Source organism: Ovis aries, chromosome 14 (assembly GCF_016772045.2).
Source record: "Ovis aries strain OAR_USU_Benz2616 breed Rambouillet chromosome 14, ARS-UI_Ramb_v3.0, whole genome shotgun sequence".
NCBI lineage: Eukaryota > Metazoa > Chordata > Mammalia > Artiodactyla > Bovidae > Ovis > Ovis aries.
This window is the reverse complement of record NC_056067.1, coordinates 54,813,262-54,830,627: the sequence shown is the minus strand read 5'-3', so window position 1 is coordinate 54,830,627 and position 17,366 is coordinate 54,813,262. Positions and strand designations below refer to the sequence as shown.

General features: G+C 53.4%; 2 protein-coding genes across 6 annotated transcripts in view; one reads left to right on the top strand and one right to left on the bottom strand.

The window, feature by feature from the left end:
• Positions 1–600: 600 nt before the first annotated feature.
• Positions 601–10,859, bottom strand: SYNGR4 (synaptogyrin 4). The gene is made up of 5 exons (XM_027977588.3): positions 10,453–10,859; positions 9,372–9,572; positions 2,896–3,133; positions 1,149–1,288; positions 601–893 (listed from the first exon to the last, which is right to left on the bottom strand). Exons 2-5 carry the CDS (start codon positions 9,462–9,464, stop codon positions 660–662), a joined length of 705 nt encoding a protein of 234 aa, XP_027833389.1. The 5' UTR covers positions 9,465–9,572; positions 10,453–10,859; the 3' UTR covers positions 601–659.
• A 187-nt stretch (positions 10,860–11,046) lies between these two features.
• Positions 11,047–17,366, top strand: part of TMEM143 (transmembrane protein 143) — a 28,123-nt gene continuing 21,803 nt past the window's right edge. For all 5 annotated transcript variants that reach the window (XM_042232267.2, XM_042232268.1, XM_015100631.3 and 2 more), the window contains exons 1-3: positions 11,047–11,090; positions 11,440–11,680; positions 13,476–13,580. In XM_042232267.2, the coding sequence (XP_042088201.1) occupies positions 11,462–11,680; positions 13,476–13,580 (324 nt within the window). In that variant the 5' untranslated portion in view covers positions 11,047–11,090; positions 11,440–11,461. The remainder of the gene's footprint in view (positions 11,091–11,439; positions 11,681–13,475; positions 13,581–17,366) is intronic.

Sequence of the window (17,366 nt, the reverse complement as noted above, 5' to 3'; positions counted from 1 at the left end):
TTTTGAGCTGAGGAGGTGTCACTGGGGTGAGTTAAAGAAGGGTGGGCCCTCACTGGGCAGCCAGGGGGGCCTGAGTGTTGGTCCTGGTTCTCCTGCCCTCTCCACCGGTGGAAGCATCTTGTCTGTGAACCTGAGCTTCTTCGGCTGGACAATGGGGCACCTCCTGCCTCCCTCCCATGGCCAGTGCGAGCGGTAAAGGGCTCACTGTGCGCAGGCCCGGAAGAAGGGTTTCCTTTCCCTCCCATCACTGTCTGTAGCTGTCAAGATGGCACCCAAGGGACTTCCCTGGGGGGCCAATGGCTAAGACTCCAGGCTCCCAGCACCGGGAGCCCAGGTTTGATCCCAGGTCGGGGAACTAGATCTCACACATCAAAACTCAGAGCTCCCATGCCGCAACTAAAGATCCCACATGTTGCAGCTAAGACCTGGCACAGACAAACAAATAAGTAAAACTAAATATTTTTTAAAAAGTGACACTCAGATGGAGAGTCTGGGAGGTGGGATGGAAATGGGACCTGCCGCAGAGACACCCCCTCCCCACAAGGAGACCCCTGGCCGCTCGAGGGACTGGAGAGGAACAGATGTGAGAGGACAGAGGGCTGTTTTCCGAAACCCTTCTGGAGGGAGGATTCTATCTTTATTGGTGTAAACAAGGCTCTCTAGTTGTCGGGCATCATGGCGAGGCGGGGGGCCATCGGGGTGCTCAGATAGGGGGACAGGGAGGAGCTGGCATAGCTCGGGCCGTGGGGGCCAGTGGTGGGCGTGTTGACCGGGCTGGCGGCAGACGGCGGGGAGAGGGAGGTCAGGACCACACCACCCTCGTCCAGGGAGCGCTTGTAGGGGACCGGGGCATCGTTTCGGAGCTCCTGGAAGGCCAGGTAGGCCTGGAATATCTGCAGGCAGAGGAGGGTAAACTGGAGGCTGGCTGGGGCGGGCTAGGGAGGGGGCCACGGGGCCCAGCGCTCCCTGAAGCTGGGCTTCGTCTGCCAGGAAGAAGGTGGGGGGCCTTCCCCATCTGCCCGAGACACAGAAGGGGCTTGCAGAGGCCTGGGTGAGCTTTAAGAGCGGTTAGGTTCTTGCCCTGTTAACCCACACCACCCGCCCTGCCCTGCTGGGGGAGTAGGGATGGGAAAGGGGGCCCTCCTCACCCAGATGAGGATGGAGAAGAAAGAGAAGGTGATGGCGGCCTTGGCGCTGTTGCTCCCCAGGAGGAAGTATCTGGGTGGCGAACGGTGCCACTGGTTGGCCAGGAAGCAGAATCCCACAGCCCAGATGCCTGCCCAGATGACTGGGGGGTCGAGGGAGAGAAGAGGGGCGGGGTGGGGGGGGACGGTGGGCTCAGGAAGGGTGGGGGCTGAGGTCTCCACTGTGGCCTCTCCCTCCCAGCCCTCTTTAAAGAACCGCCCGGAGTGGGCTGCTCCATCTGCTGTGGGGGTCGGCAGCCACCTGTGACTTTTTCCATTTCAATCAATTAAAGATTTCAGTCCATTAAAATAGATTATTAAAAAAATTTTCGGGACTTCCCTAGTGGTCCAGTGGTTAAGACTTCGCCTGCCAATGCCAGGAACGCACGTTCAGTCTTCGGTCCAGGAGGAAACCACATGCCTTGGAGCAACTAAGGTTGTGGACCACAACTTCTGAAGCCCTCACGCCCTAGGGCCCGTGCTCCGCAACAAGAGAAGCCACTTCAGTGAGAAGCCTGTGCACCGCAACTAGAGAGTGGCTGCCGCTCGCCGCAACTAGAGAAAGCCTGAGTGCGTCAATGAAGACCCAGAGCAGCCAAAAATAAATAGGTAAGGAAAAAAATTTTTTTTTAAATTTCCACCCCTTGATGGCACTGGCCAAACTTTGAGTGCTCAGCGGCCATGCATGGCCCGTGGCTTCCGCACTGGGAAGCCCAGGCACAGAACAGCTCTGCCCTCACAGAACCTTCTTTCGGATGTTGCTGGACTCAGTGATCTTTAGGGGCCCACCTAGCCCTGAGTCTCTGGAACTGGGCAGGTGTGGAAGAGGAGAGGAAGGAGCCTGAGGCCTGAGAAAAAGGAACAAGCAAGTGTTGGGCGCTGTGTGCCAGGCTCTGTCTAAGGTGCTCAGCATTGGTCAGGAGGCTAGGCTTGGCTTGGAAGCCTGGATCTGCCGCTCAGGGTCCAATTATACAACCTCTGTGAGCCTCTGTGAAATGGGAATCTGAACAGGCCATGCTTCCTCAGGTGGTTCTAAGGAAGAAAGGAGACGGGCTATGGGGTGCCCTTGACGCGGTGCCATGGCACGTGGGGGCGTGCCCGGGGAGTGTCAGCATTACCACAGGTGTCCTTTCTTGCCTTTCATCCTCAGAAAAATCCTGGAGGGGGGTTTTGTTTTGTTTTTGGTTTTTGGCCATAACCACATGGCACGTGGAACTTCCCTGACCAGGGACTGAGCCAGTGCCTTCTGCAGTGGAGGAACAGTCTTAAACACTGGACCACCAGGCAGTGGGGGTTTCTATCCCAGCTTCTATGGAAGCTCAGAGAGGGGAGGAGACCTGCACATCAAGGCTGCGCCGGAGGTGGGATTTCAAACACTGCTCTGCCTGGCGCTGTGCTCTGCACTCTGCCTCCCGCCACTGGTGGCTTTTCAAGAAAGGCTGTGAAGAAGGGAGGTGAATGCCAAGAGAAAGCTGGGCAGAAAGAGAGGCTTCTAGAGTTACCCTCAGGGTCAGAAGAGGTGACCTTTGCACTAAGTCTGAGGGATGGGCAATGATTCCCTGAAATGGTGGGTGCAGAAGAGCTTCGAGAAACGAGGGACGAAGCTCTGGGTCACAGGCGGAGGATGCTCTGAGGTGGCGTCCTGGGGGCCCAGGGGAGCCTGGGGGTGGGGGCTGGGAGCTTGGGGCGGGCAGTGCTGGGGCTCACTCACCGGCCAGGATGAGGTCCAGGAGCTGGAAGGCTGTCTTGAAGCGGGTGCTGGAGAGGCGGACCTCGTGGGCGTCCAGGGCCAGGAAGGCCAGCGAGCTGAGGAAGGACAGCAGGCCAGCCCCCACAGCGAAGCTGCAGGCCGCGCTGTTGCTGTTGAGGACGCAGTGCAGCTGTGAGTTGTCGGTCTTGTTCTGATAGCCGTCAGTCAGCAGGGAGGAGAACACGATCAGGGAGAAGACCTGTGGGTGCGGGGAGGGGCAGGGGCGGTTTCCAGAGCCGGAATGGAGCTCCGTGTCTTCCCAAATCCGCTCCTCATCCCTCATCCCCATCACTGAGTCGGGGGGGGCGGGGCAGGGTCTGCCGTCCACTCCCCCAGTGGTTCCAAGCCCTCCCTCCCGGTAACGTCCTCTGAGCCTCCATCCCGGCTTGGCTCGGGCCTCATCCCGCCTGCTGGGGCCCTGCCCCAGCCTTGCACCAGCCTCCCTGACTCCAAGTCTCCCCACTCAGCTCCCCAGGGAAATTTCCACACTCTGCCCATCCTGGCTCCCAGCACTGCCTGCCCCTCCACAGCCCTTCACCTCTCCTCACCCCACAAACAAGTACCCACCGCCAGACCCAACACGAAATGCTTATTAGCACATCACCCGGGACACAGGAAGAGTGAGCAATGAGTCTCTGCCATCCTGTTGATCCCATCTGCCTCCCAGCCCTTCCCTCTGCCTGCCACTGCTTCCTCCTCCCTCCCCGCTCAGCTAATTCCTCTCCATTTTCAAAAAGGAACTTGTGAAATATTCCAAAGACACAGAAAAGAATGAAGGAAACGTAACCAACAGTGAGAACCTGACAAACGTTCCCCTTTGGCTCCAAGATTCTTTAAAAAACAAAAAACTATTTTGGCCCACACAGCTTACAGGATCTCAGTTCTCTGACCAGGCATCGAACCACGGCAGTGACAGCACCAAATTGTAACTACTAGGTCACCATGGAAATCTCAAGGCTTTTTTTTTTTTTTAAAGCAAACACAGGGATTTCCCTGGTGGTCCACTGATTAAGAATCCACCTGCCAACGTGGGGGACACGGGTGCAGTCCCACATGCCACAGAGCAACTAAGCCCATGCAGCGCAACCACTGAAGCCGAGTGCTGTAGAGCCCGTGCTCTGCAACAAGAAAACCCACTGCAATGAGAAGCCCACACGCCACAACTAGAGAGTAGCCCATCGCTCGTGGCAACTAGAGAAAGCCTGCATGCAGCAACGAAGACCCAGTGCCGCCGAAAACAAATATGTAAATAAATCAAATCAAACTTAAAAAACTTTAAAAAGTAAAGCAAATACAGCCTTGGGACTTCCCTGGTCAGGGAACTAGTGCCACCCGGTGTGGCCAAAAAACAAGCAAACGCAGTCTCACTGGTATGCTGGCCCTGTCGCCTCTGTGGGCACTGCACTCTGCACACCGGGGTAGCACCGTCTGCCTCTACTGCCGGCGTCTGCTGTGTCCATCGATGAAACCTCCAGTGTACTTCACCAGCCCGTGTCATCCTTACAGTCACCCTAGGATGTGGGCGCTGCCAACAGTCTCTCTTTTTTTTAGATAGTGGAGCTGAGGCACAAAGAAGGTGGCGAATGGCACAGAGCCCATCAGCTATGAGGGGGCAGCGCCTGGATCTGAACCCAAGCTGTCTGGCTCTTGAATCCGCTTTGCGCACGTACGTGCTGTGCATAGTCGATCGGTTGTGCCCGACTTTTTGCGAACTCATGGACTGTGGCCCACCAGGCTCCTCTGTTCGTGGGATTCTCCAGGCAAGAATACTGGAGTGGGCTGTCATTTCCTTCTCCAGAGATCCAACCCAGAGATCGAACCCAGGTCTCCTGCACTGCAGGATTATTTACCATCTGAGCCACTAGGGAAACCCTGAATCTGCCCTAACTCCTGCTATGAACGTATCTGCCTGGACCAGATGCCTGGAGGACAGTGGTTCCTGTCACCGTGATTCAGGGACAATTTGAAGCTCTGGTGGCTTGTCCCTGACGGTCACAACACAGCCTGGTGGGGTGACACCAGCTATGGAAGGAACCGGTGTGTATGTGTTGGGAGGTGGGAGCTGGTCCAGGGAGTGCTTTCTGAATGCGGGGAGGCCTATAAGAACAGGCAGGGTGAAGACTATGGAGTGGGATGATCTCTGGGGGTCGGGAGGGAGCAGCGGTGGGGCAGGGTCGGCTCCAGGTGTGTGAAGGCCCCTCTGGGGCCATGCAGAGATGGACTCCGGTGAGACTGGAGGCCAGGAGGCCGGGAGGCTGGGGAGAAAGCTGGGGCCTGCAGCTGTGGAGGGAGTCAAGATTTGAGCAGAAAATGAACCCAGGGGGCTGGATTTAGGAGGAAGTAAGGTTTGATCTGAACTGCACCTTAACTAATAAGTTTTGGGGGAGGGATAAATTGGGAGACTGGGATTGACATGTACACACTGCTATATATAAAATAGATCACAAGTAAGGTGGCTCACAAGTAAGGGAGATGGTGAAGGACAGGGAAGCCTGGCGTGCTGCAGTCCACGGGGTCGCAGAGTCTGACACGACATAGTGACTGAATAACAGGTGGCTCAGTGGTAAAGAATCTGCCGGCCAAAGCAGGAGACCTGGGTTCTATTCCTGGGTTGGGAAGATCCCCTGGAAGAGGAAATGGCAACCCACTCTGGTATTCTTGCCTGGGAAATCCCGTGGACAGAGGAGTCTGGCAGGCTACAGTCCATGGGGTCACAAAGAATCAAACACGACTTAGCAACTAAACCACAAAACAAAGGACCTACCGTATAGTATGGGGAACGCTACTCAACACTCTAATGGCCTGTATGGGAAAAGACTCTAAAAAAAGGGTGGATATATATGTATGTATAACCGAATTGCGTTATACAGATTCAGTATACTGATTCCTGAAACAAACGCAATATCAACTATAATCAACCACACTCCAGTAAGAATTAAAAAGAAAAAACTGAGGAGTTTTGCAGGCAGACAGGAGGAAGGGCATTCCAGGCAGGCCGAACCATGTGTGCAAAAGCCAGCTGCTGCCGAGTGAAGCTCCTGCAGGGGTTGGAGAGAAATCTTAGCTGAGGGATCTGGTATGAAGTGAGGCTGGAAATGCAGGTGGGGAGGCCAGACCCTCAGAGGCCTTGAACACCAGACGGAGGGGACTGGACTTGGGAACCATGGAAAAAATTAAATTTCTCACTTAGGCTTAAATTTATGCACGGCAGGGCTCTCAGCAGAGGATGGCCAGGGTTAGACCTGGGGGTTCAAGGCAAACTCCAGGGTCATGATGGATGGGAAGGGGCTCCTGGGAATCCTGTGAGATTTAGGATGCGACATTAGATTTGGTGATTGATTGGATGTGGTGGTGCCTGGGGATGGGAGGGAGGGAGGAGACAAGGGGAAGGAAGTTCATTAGAATTTGAACTCCTGGACAGGGTGTACGTGGGACCCTTCTGTCTGCACCCAGGACCCAGTGCCAGGCTGGACCTCCGCACACGTGTTGGAAGAGTGAATGACTGGCCCTTCTTTTCGGCTTTTGCCCTGCCCTTTAGAGTAGGAGCGGGGAGGCAAGGGTTGCCCCTAAACTCCTCAGCCTCTGTCCATCCGCCTCTCTCCTTTGTCTTACTTGCCTTCTCTGAATAAGAACAAACAAAATAATAATGACTTTGTTGTTGTTGTTCAGTTGCTATGTCGTGTCCGACTCTTTGGCCCACCAGGCTCCTCTGTCCACGGGATTCCCCTGGCGAGAATATTGGAGTGGGCTGCCATTTCCTTCTCCAGAGAATCTTCCCAACTCAAGGGTTGAACCTGAGTCTCCTGCATTGGCAGCTGGGTTCTTTACCGCTGAGCCACCAGGGAAGCCTAGTAATAATGACTAGTCTCTCCTTTCGTCCAGCACTTTAGCTCTAAGGGAGGGTATTCACATCCATTCCGTTTCAGGGCTGCAGCACTGAGTCTGCAGGAGGGGAGCGTCTTGTCCTGCTGGTCCGAGACAGAGACAGGTCAAGGACAGGAAGGCTCATTGATCATTTTTGAGCCCAGATACATTTTACCTGCGCCACCTCCCTGCAGCCTCGCTCCAGTCCCGCATGCTCGAGGTTACAATAATTCATTGCTGTTTCACAGGTGATAAATAGAAGCCTTGATGGCGCAGTGGAAAGAGCCAGACGTGTCTGACCCCACCCGCTGGGTGGACCTGGGCCAATTACTCACTGCTTGGCACCTCAGTTTCCCTGTCTGTCCTGTGCCCCAAAGAGGTGGGGGACTGGCCCTGAAGGTAATTCTCATGACTGGCCAGAGAGGAGACGTGTCCTCTCAAGGTGAGTCATGGAGAGATGGGATCGGAATCCAGCCCCCCTGACTTCCGGGTCTGTGGGCTGTCTGTCTGCTGACCGCCCCCCGTCCCCAAATCCTTGGGCTGCTGTTGGACACCCAAGAAGGGGGCTTGGCTGGGCTCCAACCCTCTGAAGCCCGAGTGCGACCTCCTTCCACACCCTTCCTGGCCTGTCCCCAGCGAGGGAGCAAAGATTCATCAGTTAAGGCACCAGCTGGCGGGCGGCCGTGAGAAGGACAGGAGCACCAGCTGCCCAGAGACTCCCTACTGAGGAGCCAGGCCAGGGGGGGAAGGAGAAGAGGGCGGCGGGTGGGAGGAGGGAGGCGGCAGGCAAGTCCGTGACTGAAGAGTCTGGCAAGGTTGGCGGCCCTTCCCCCCAGCCCTTCTCCACACCAGTCCACACCAGCTGGGCCTCCTTCTCCCTCACCTCCCGCCCTTCCTTCTGAAGCACTGGAAACCTGCGCATCCTTGGGACTTGCCCGCCAGCTGGGTGATGTCCTTGGGCAAGTCACTCAACCTCTGTGAGCCTTGGTTTCCCCTTGGGTCCAGCAGGCGTCAATGCCCACGTCATAGGGTCATGGTGAGGAGCGGAAATGCTGACACCACCGAGGGACTGGGAACTGGGGCGTGGAAGGCGTTTTCCCCGCTTCCCTGGGGTGACGACGATGGAGATGAGTCCCCACCACCCTATGCCTCCCCCAACCCATCTCTCTGCTTGATCCTAAGTTGGTCCCAGTAATCACTGCTATTGAAGGAATGATGACTACTTGCCAGGCCCACGGTGACAGGCTGAGAGGCACTGATTTCATTTGGACATACAGTCTTTCCTGATGAGCAGGAAGGACTAGACACATGAGGGTCTGGAGGTTCAGAGAAATCAAGTTTCTGGTTCAAGGTCACACAGCCCTAGCATGACCAGGCAAGTTATCAAATAAAATGGGGCACTTTTGAGACTTAAAGGAGGTGCTGCTGATAATCACGTCAGGACTGAGCCAGGCAAGCAGGGGAGGATGTTGCTCTATGTGGACACCATGTGGCCAAACTAGGATCCTCAGCCAGGCCTGATTGATCCTTCTGGAATAGGACCCTGGGTTCAATTCCAGATATTCCCCCTACTCCCCTGACCCAGATCAAGTCTCATCATCTCTCTGGGCCTCAGTTCCCAACTCTGCCAAAGGAGCACCATGGAGGCTACACAGTGTAAAGCCCAGAGTCACAGCTCTAACTCCTCAAGCACTGAGGTCCAGAGAAGGGCAATGAGCAGGTCAAGGTCACACAGCAAAGTCAGGGGCTCAGTGAGGATTTGCCCCCAGGTGTCTTGACTCTTCGGGAATGTGGTAATGACTAAACAAATGCAGGTAAAGTCCTTGCTTGGCACCGTGCCTGGCACACAGCGACCACCCACCCCTCTGGCATCCTAGGTCTGAGAGGTGGAAAATGAATGGGCTGTATTCTCACAGACCCCAGTTTGAGTCCCTGCCTCTTACTGTGTGACCTTAGCCAACAGTGTTCATTGGAACTTTCTGCCATGATGGAAATGTTCTAGATCCTCACTGTCCAATATGAGAGCTGCCAGTCACATGTGGCCACTGAAATGTGGCCACTGTGACTGGGGAATTAAAAAAATTTTTTTCTGGCTGCACCATGCAGATTGTGGGATGTTAGTTCCCAGACCAGGGAACAAACTCCAGCCTCCAGCACTGGAAGCACGGAGTCTTAACCACTGGATCGTCAGGGAAGTCCCTGAATATTTTATTTTCATTAGTTTAGATTAGAATAGTCACATGTGGCTTATGGTTACCCCCTTGGACAGCACAGCCTTCAAAAAAATTATTTAACTTTCTCTGATCCTCAGTTTTCTTCTCTCAAAAATGGGGCTCCTGAGCACCCACTTTACGGCATTCTTTCTTCCCAGGAGAGTTGATAAACGCTCAGAATACTGCAGGGCCTAAAGTTAAGATTCTCAGTAAAGGGTGACTTCATTTACAAGTTCCTTTTGGCTTTGTTCCCCCAGCTGGCCCTTCCTTTCCTCCCACCACCCTGTGCACTGGGTCTGAGAGCTGAGAACCCCTATTTCATGTCACCCACAGGGCAGCCGGCCCACAGGAGGGCCTCACCCCTGCAAAGATCCGTGTGATCGTCTTTGGCCTCTTGAGAAACTGCACAGCTTCACTGTCGGCCAGGTCCTGGAGGCTCTCCGGGATGTGCATGGCGGCTGCTCTGCTGCCCGGGCCCTGGGAGGCCAGAGCAGGGATGCTGGGTTCTGCCGGCTGGGCACTGCCGTCTGCAGGTTCCAGGCCCACCCTGGGGCTCGGCTGCTGCAAGACAACAGGGATGGTGGGGGGTGGTTAGAATCCAAGGTGCAGGGTAAAGGGGCTGCCAGGGATCCCAGGAGGAGGGGGTATGGGATGGAAGAGTATTGGGGAGGGTACCAGGATGGGGTTCTGTGGAGTGAGGGGTCTGCCAAGGGTCCCAGGAGAAGGGGGCAGGGGATGACAGAGGGTTCTTGGGGTCCCAGGACAGGGTTATATGGGGTGAGGGGTCTGCAGGGTTCTTAGAAATTGGTGCATGGGGTGAAAAAGCTGTAAGGAAGCCCCACCTCCAGGTGGGGGCAGAGGGTGAAAGGGTGGTTCGATGGTCCCGAGTTGGGGTGCAGGCTGAGGGGGCTTCAGAGAATTCCAAAGTGGGGTACAGGGTGAGGGGGCTGCTGAGGATCCTAGGAACTAGGAATGTAGGCTGAGGAGGATGTAGGGTGAGGGGGCTTCCAGAGTCCCAGAAGTGGAGGGGCAGGGTGGGGAGATCTTGGGCCAGGGAGGAGAGGGGAGAGGGTAGGATATTGGGGTGATGTCTCTGACACAGGAGCCAGAGTGCCCATTTTAAGAACTGTGTTAATGGGATTTTTGAGGGATGAGGGGTGCTAGAATGGCGGTCAGAACACCTGGGAGGTCTGAAAACAGGATTCCTTTCAGATTTGGGGGCAACAGCACGCAGAGCAGAGACCCCAGGCACCTCAGGGTAGATTTTAGGCTGTCCTGGTGATGGGGTGATTGCCTTAGAATCAGGACCTTCCCTTAGAATTCAGCTCCATCTTCATAAAAGTGCTTCTCCTCAAGTTTGGACCTCAGATGTGTGGGGAACATGGTCTCCGAACTCAGCTGTCCCCTCATAATGGAGGCCAAGCCCCTGGCGCTAAGCTACCTTCAGAGAATCCGGGTTCTTCCTTTAAGGCGTGGAATGGGGGTGGTGAAGGTTCGGGGAGATGTTGCCTGATACAGGGTCAGCCTTACTCTGGAGGCCGGGTTTAAGTCACCTGCAGGCCGGATCTTCCTTCCGCCCACCCTCCCCGCCTGGTCCCCGGCACCACCTCAGCCTTCTTTTTCTTCCTCTTTTTCCCGCCTTTTCGTTCCTCTACAGCTGATTGGCTGCGCTGAAGCCCCGCCCCAATACCCCCGCCTATTCTAGAGTTGACACGAGCGGGGGCGTGGCTTCAGCGGACGTTAGGCTGCCCGCCGTTGGCGGGCTGCGCACGGGAATCTCTGCCCAAGTCCCAGTAGTCCCCGGAGTCTCGCGCCCGCCCTGCCTCTTCCCCTTTGAAGCTTGTGGACAAGGAAATACTTCTGTAACGCATGCGCCGAGTCCAAGCAAAGCGCGTGAAGCAAGCCAGGCAGACTGCGCATGCGTAGTCGCGACTGGGCGTTAGAAGAAAATGGACTCCGTTCTAAGACCCCAGGTATTGCGCATGCGTCCTACGACGGCTTGAAGCCGAAACTCGGAGGCCCAGGGCGCCTTTTTGCACATGCGCAGGAGGCTCAATGACAGTCGAGCTTTGCCTAAAGGTGAGGGAAAGGGTGAAAGATTGCATGGCCGGGGGTGGGCGGCCCTGCAGACTCATGTAGCTTTCCGAGCATATCCTATACTCTTAAGATTCACCTGACGCCTAGACGCCGCAGAGGTTGTGTCACCACAGGGCTTCTGGGCCTGCAAAACGCTCCCCCAAAACTCCTGCCTGGGACTCAGGCCAACTGAATAGTGTGGGAGGGGATGGACAGGAGGGCCAGCGAGGCGGGTGGATGGGCTTTACCCGCTGCCTGGGGTAGAAACGGCCCCTGGAAGTTGGGACGCGGAGGTGGAGGGGGCACCTTTCCCCCAGATGACTTTTGACCTCTTCCAATTTCCCTCGTTTAGGCTGCGGGGAAAGGGTCTAGCCATGCTGCATGTGACCCGAGGGGTCTGGGGATCCAGGGTCCGAGTATGGCCTTTGTTGCCCTCGTTTCTCGGTCACCCCCGGGCCCTGTCATCGCTGGAGGTCAAGATGGGGGAGTACCGCAAGATGTGGAACCCCACGGAGCCCCGCGACTGGGCCCAGCAGTACCGCGAACGGCACATCCCGTTCTCCAAAGAGCAGCTGCTCCGCCTCCTGATACAGGTACCGCCCGTCCCGGGTCCGAGAGCCTGGGGACTACGAATCCCGGCAGGCCTCGCGGCGGTACAGCCCTTCAAGCTATAGAAGAATGCCCCGGCGCCCCCTGGGAATTGTAGTTCCTTTACCCTTTATGCGACTTCCCTTTTTGTGACTTCCCTGGTGGCTCAGACGGTAAAGCGGCTGTCTACAATGCGGGAAACCTGGGTTCGATCCCTGGGTCGGGAAGATCCCCTGGAGAAGGAAATGGCAACCCACTCCAGTACTGTTGCCTGGAAAATCCCATGGACAGAGGAGCCTGGTAGGCTACAGTCCATGGGGTTGCAAAGAGTCGGACACGACTGAGTGACTTCACTTCACTTGCCCTTTATAGGACCAGGTGAGCGAAGAGTGAGTTGGAAAGCTGGGGACTGACTGCCGAGATGTAGATGAAGCAGGGATTCCAGACTCTAGCTCGTTCTGGGGGCTTGAACAAGCACTCACACGGGGCGGGGGCGGGGGGGGGGTGTTTACCCTCTACAAAACGGGTATGATCTTCATCCTCATCATTACAGTGACTACTACCTAATAATAAGTATTGTACCAACGAAGCAATAATTATATTACACTCACTGAGCTCTTATATGGCACTGTGCTAAGCATTTTCCATGTATTATTGAATAATGAACAACCCAGTAAGAGGTACCACCATCATTCCCACTTTACAAAGGAGATGACTAAAGTAGGAGAAGGGCAGTGACTCACCCAAGGTCATGACTAGTGACTCAGATTTGAACCAAAGTGTACTGACTGTAGAGCAGGGTGGGGATTAGGGTGAGGCAAGTAGATACTTGCTCAACCCTAAGAGCTTAATTAAGTTCTTACCCCACTGTCACCATCATACTTGTGATTATTCTTTATCATCATTCCTTCATTTAATAATTATTACTTGATGGCATCACCAACTCAATGGACATGAGTTTGGGTAAACTCTGGGAGTTGGTGATGGACAGGGAGGCCTGGTGTGCTTTGGTTCATGGGGTCACAGAGTGGGACACAGCTGAGCGACTGAACTGAACTGAAATGCCTCTGTATGGCCTAAGTTCCATATATGTATGTATGAAATGCCTCTGTATGGCCATAGTTCCGTATATGGCTTTATCCATATACAGAAGTATATATACACACACATAAACACACATTTAGATAGATGGACACATGTAATCACATCAAATTGTCACTATCGGTTTTTTCAGAAAGATGGTATGATCCTCTGTTGCCAGTAAGGAAACAGACTTAGAGAGGGGATAGCATTCACCCAGGGCACTGAGGTAGGAATGCTAAAACAGTGGGTTAATATGTGTACTCTGGACCAGGCCTGGTCTCGAGTCTCAGCTTCTCTTTTATGGACAGTGTGGCCCTCAGCAAGTGACTTTCCTAAACCTAGGTGTCCCCTCTGAACAATGAGGATTATAATTCCATCAGCCTTCTTGTGTCCTCTGGAGGATGAGATCATGCCAGCAAAGAATTCCTGGCACACAAATAAGCATTGTGTGACTGCTGGCCAGTAAGGATCAGAACTTGAAGTAACTTGAAACCCTAGCTCTTTAAGCCATCTGTTTTTCACTCTTCAGGGCTACCTCAGTTTCTCTCAGTGAAATTGATCAGTCCTCTCCCCTTCCCCACCCCCCAAAAAAAAAACCCAGAAAATTTTAAAGAGCTCAGAGCTCTGATTGTCTGTCTGGGTTGCCCAGGAAAGAATTACCCCCCATGAGGAAGGAGAGAGAGACCTAAAGAGATGTTTTGCTTCTCGAGGTAATAGGAGTTCCATTCCACTCCTGCGGAGAAGGCGGCCTTGGAGGAGTTCACAGCCCACGTGGACTTTTGTACCTTGTTCCACTACCATCATGTCCTGACCCAGCTGCAGGTGAGAACCGGGACCCTGTGGCCCTGTTGTCCTTGTTTGCTTATCTGTTCATCCAACAAAAATTCTCTGAGTGCTTAGTTGGAGTCCAGCCCTCCTCTAAGCATCAAGGCAGCACTGAACAGAACAGATGAAGCCATGCCCTTCTGGAGCTGATATTCCAAGTGGGAAGATGATAAATGAATAAATATGAGGGACTGGCCTGGTGGTCCAGTGGTTAAGACTCTGAGCTTCCAATGCAGGAGCTGCGGGTTCGATGTCTACTAAGATCCCACACGCCGTGGTGTTGTTCAGTCACTTGGCTGTGTCTGACTCTTTGCCACCCCATGGACTGCAGCATGCCAGGCTTTCCTGTCCTTCACTGTCTCCCCAGTGCTCAAACATGCTCAAACGTGCTCAAACTCATGTCCATTGAGTTGGTGATGCCATCCAACCTTCTCATCCTCTGTCGCCCCCTTCTCCTCTTGCCCTCAATCTTTCCTAGCATCAGGGTCTTTTCCAGTGCGTCGGCTCTTCATCACGTAGTGTGGCCAAATTGAAAACAAAAAATGTAAAATATGACACCCAGGAGTGGTAAGTGCCATTGAAGGTGGGATAGAAAGCGATGAGAAAAGGGCCTGATTTAGACAGGGTGGTCAAGGAAGGCTTCTCTGAGGAGGTGACAGATAAGCTAATACCTGAGTGAACTGAGGCAGTGAGCTCAATGGCTGTCTGGGGATGGACATTTTAGGTAGAAATGTCCTCTTTTTCAAGAAAAAACATTGAGAAAACGTTCTCTTTTTCAAGAGAAAAGCAATTGCAAAGGCCCTGAGGTGTGAGGGCCTGGAGTGTTGGGGGAATGGCAGTGGAACTACTGGCTGGAGGTAAAGAGGGCAGGAGGTGACAGCAGAGAGGGAGTGAGGGGAAATTGTGCCTGGCCTCGTGGGTTGTGCTGGAGACGTGGCTTTTATGTAAGCGAGCTGGGAGCCGCCACAGGAGGATTCAGAGCAGAGGTGGGTCATGAACTGATTCAGGTGTTAGTAGGATTCTTCTGGCTGCTCAGCAGGGAGCAGACCATCAGAGGCAGGGAGATATATTAAAGAGTCTATTATGTTTGTCCATGTAAGAGATAATGGCAGCTCAGACAAGAGTAATAGCAGTGGAAGTGGTGAAAAGTGGTCAGGCACTGGTAATGGTTGGAAGGCATCAGCATTTGGCTGAGTGGGCGGGGCCTTGAAGGAGAGAAAGAAGTCAGGGGGGCCTCCAGCAGTTCATGCCCACACCTCCTGAAGGATACAGCTGCCACTTACTGAGATGTGGAAAGCAGAGCAGAGACAGGTCTGCAGGGAAGACTGAGAGCTCAGTTTAGACTTAGAAATTTGAGCTGCCTCTTGGACAGCTGGGTAGAGAGATGGACTCAATGCCCATAGTCTGGAAGTCAAGGAAGAAGACTGGGCTACGAAACAGTCCTGGGAGGATCTAGACAGTGCACCTTGCATGACCACCAGGGACATGAACTGATCCCTGCGAATGAGTGCTTCAACATTCTTTCCCAGGAGCCCTTCAAGGGCCAGGTCTTCGGAATGTGCAAGGTTTGGACAACTCAGGCCTGCTGAATTAACCCTTTCCTGCCCCTGCCCCCCATAGGTCTTCCTTGCTTTGATGAGTAGCAGCTATGGCCCCTCTGCATCAGGATCATCAACTTCCTGCAGCACCAAGTAGCTGCCAGCAGCCCCATTGGCAGAAGAAGAAACCAAAGCTCCAAGAGGGCCCCGTTGAGCCCAAGATGAGGCAGGTCCCAAGACTTGTGCTCCTGTCTGCTGGCCTCCAAGCTCTTCTCTGGGGCATCTCTGGCCTTGGGAGAGAGGATTCTTTTTCTTTAAAAAGTTATTTTTAATTATTCAAACGTTTAACTATATTGAAACATAGAACAGGCAGCAAAGACACGCATTCTCACCGAGGCAGCATATTTTATTTTATTATTATTTATTTGTTTGTTTGGCTGCATCGGGTCTTAACTGGCACTTGAGATCTTTCTTTGAGGCACTCTAGTTTTGTCTAATGGGCTTAGTTGCTCTATGGCGTATGGGTTAGTTTCTGGACCAGATATCAAACCCACATCCCCTGCATTGCAAGGCAGATTCTTAACCACTGAACCACCAGGGAAGTCCTGGGGCAGCAGATTTTAAACGGAGACCCTGAGAGGGTGGGTAGAAGCATCAGAGGTGAGTGAGACACACTGGATTACATTTGCTGATGACCTAAGAACCTTGAGGAAGCAGTTTGGAGCAGGCAAAGAACAAGAAGAGCCCCAGTTCAGACGCCAGCTTTGTCGTTCACGAGGAGTGAGGGCGACCTTGGCAGGTGCCCTCTCTCTGGGCCTCCTTTCCCTTGTGCTTTCATTCATTGGATTCACTCAGTGCATGTTTACTGAGCACCTACTGTGGCCTGGAATGGTTCCAGGCCCCTGGCCTCAGTGGCGCACCTGTGTATCTGCCTCATGGCATCACATGCCAGGGAGAGAGACTGACCCTCCACAAGGTAAAGAAGTAAAGTATGTTAAGAAGTGCTAAGTACCACAGAGAGGGTGCCGGCTAAAGTACAGGACGCCCAGCTTATTCATTTGCTAATTCTGCCATAGCAAATGAGCATCCATTGGCTGGCTTAAAACAAGAGATCTCTTTGAGAGTTCAGGAGACTGGAAGTCCAAAATCAAGGTGCTGGCAGGGTTAGTTTCTTCTGGAGCCTCAGAGGAAGGGCCCAATCCTATGCTTTTCTCCAAGCTTCCAGCAGTCCGTGGCTTGTGGACACATCACTTTAATCTCTGTCTTCATCTTCATATCACTTTCTTCTCTGTGTGTCCTTTTCTGTCTCTTATAAGGACACTCTCATTGGATTTAGGGCCCACCCTAATCCAGTATGGTCTCACTTTGATACCTTAATTATACCTGCAAAGACCCCTTTTCCAAATGAGGTCATATTCTGAGGTTCCCAGAGGACAGGAATTTTTAGGGGACACTCTTTGACCCTCTAAACCCAGTTAAACTTGAATTTCAGATAAGCTACGAGAAATTTTTCTTTTTGAAATATAATTATGTCCATGTAAATACAATCCTCAAATACTGCACCGGACATCCTTAAACTGAAAAGTTATTTATTGTTGATCTGGAAATCCAACTGAACTTGGTGTCCTGTATTTTATTTTTTGGCTAAATCTGGTAACCCTAATTAAGGAGAAAAAGAAAGGAGAGGTGTTTTTTGCAGTTTTAGGTGGGGTAGTCAGGGGCAGCCTCATTGAGGGGGTGACATTTGAGCCTGAAAGAGGCCAGAGTGAGCCATGTGGAGATCTGTGAGAATGGTAAGTGCAAAGGCCCAGTGGCTGGAGTGTGCATGGTGTGTAGGAGGGGCTAGAGGTGAGTGAGTGAAGGGGCAAAGCTGGAGTGAGTGGAGGGGCCCGCAGCCATATCCTTCAGGGCCCTATGGGACACAGTGAAGCCTTGACTTTGACTCTGAGTGAGGTGAGAGCCAGGGAAAGCTCTGAGCGAACAGACGCGAGCTGACTTCTGTTACAATAGGCGCCCTCTAGTGGTTGCCGGGAACAGACTTGAGGGTGAGGATGGGAGCCGGGAGACTGGTGCGGAAGCCAATACGACCGCCCAGGAGATGAGAAGTGGTCGGATCCTGGATCTATTTTTAATGGGTGCCATCAGGATTTGCTGATGGGTTGAAGAAAGAGAGGAGTCCAGGATGACCAGAGGCTTTGGGCCTGAGCTCCTGGAAGAATGCACTTCTCTGACATGGAGAAGATGA

Coding starts and splice junctions, on each gene's coding strand:
- SYNGR4 (XM_027977588.3), bottom strand. CDS start 9,464: ATGCACATCCCGGAGAGCCTCCAGGACCTGGCCGACAGTGAAGCTGTG. Junction 3,134..9,371: donor TCACACGGATCTTTGCAGGG/GTGAGGCCCTCC, acceptor CCGCACCCACAG/GTCTTCTCCCTGATCGTGTT. Junction 1,289..2,895: donor CCTGGACCTCATCCTGGCCG/GTGAGTGAGCCC, acceptor TCGACCCCCCAG/TCATCTGGGCAGGCATCTGG.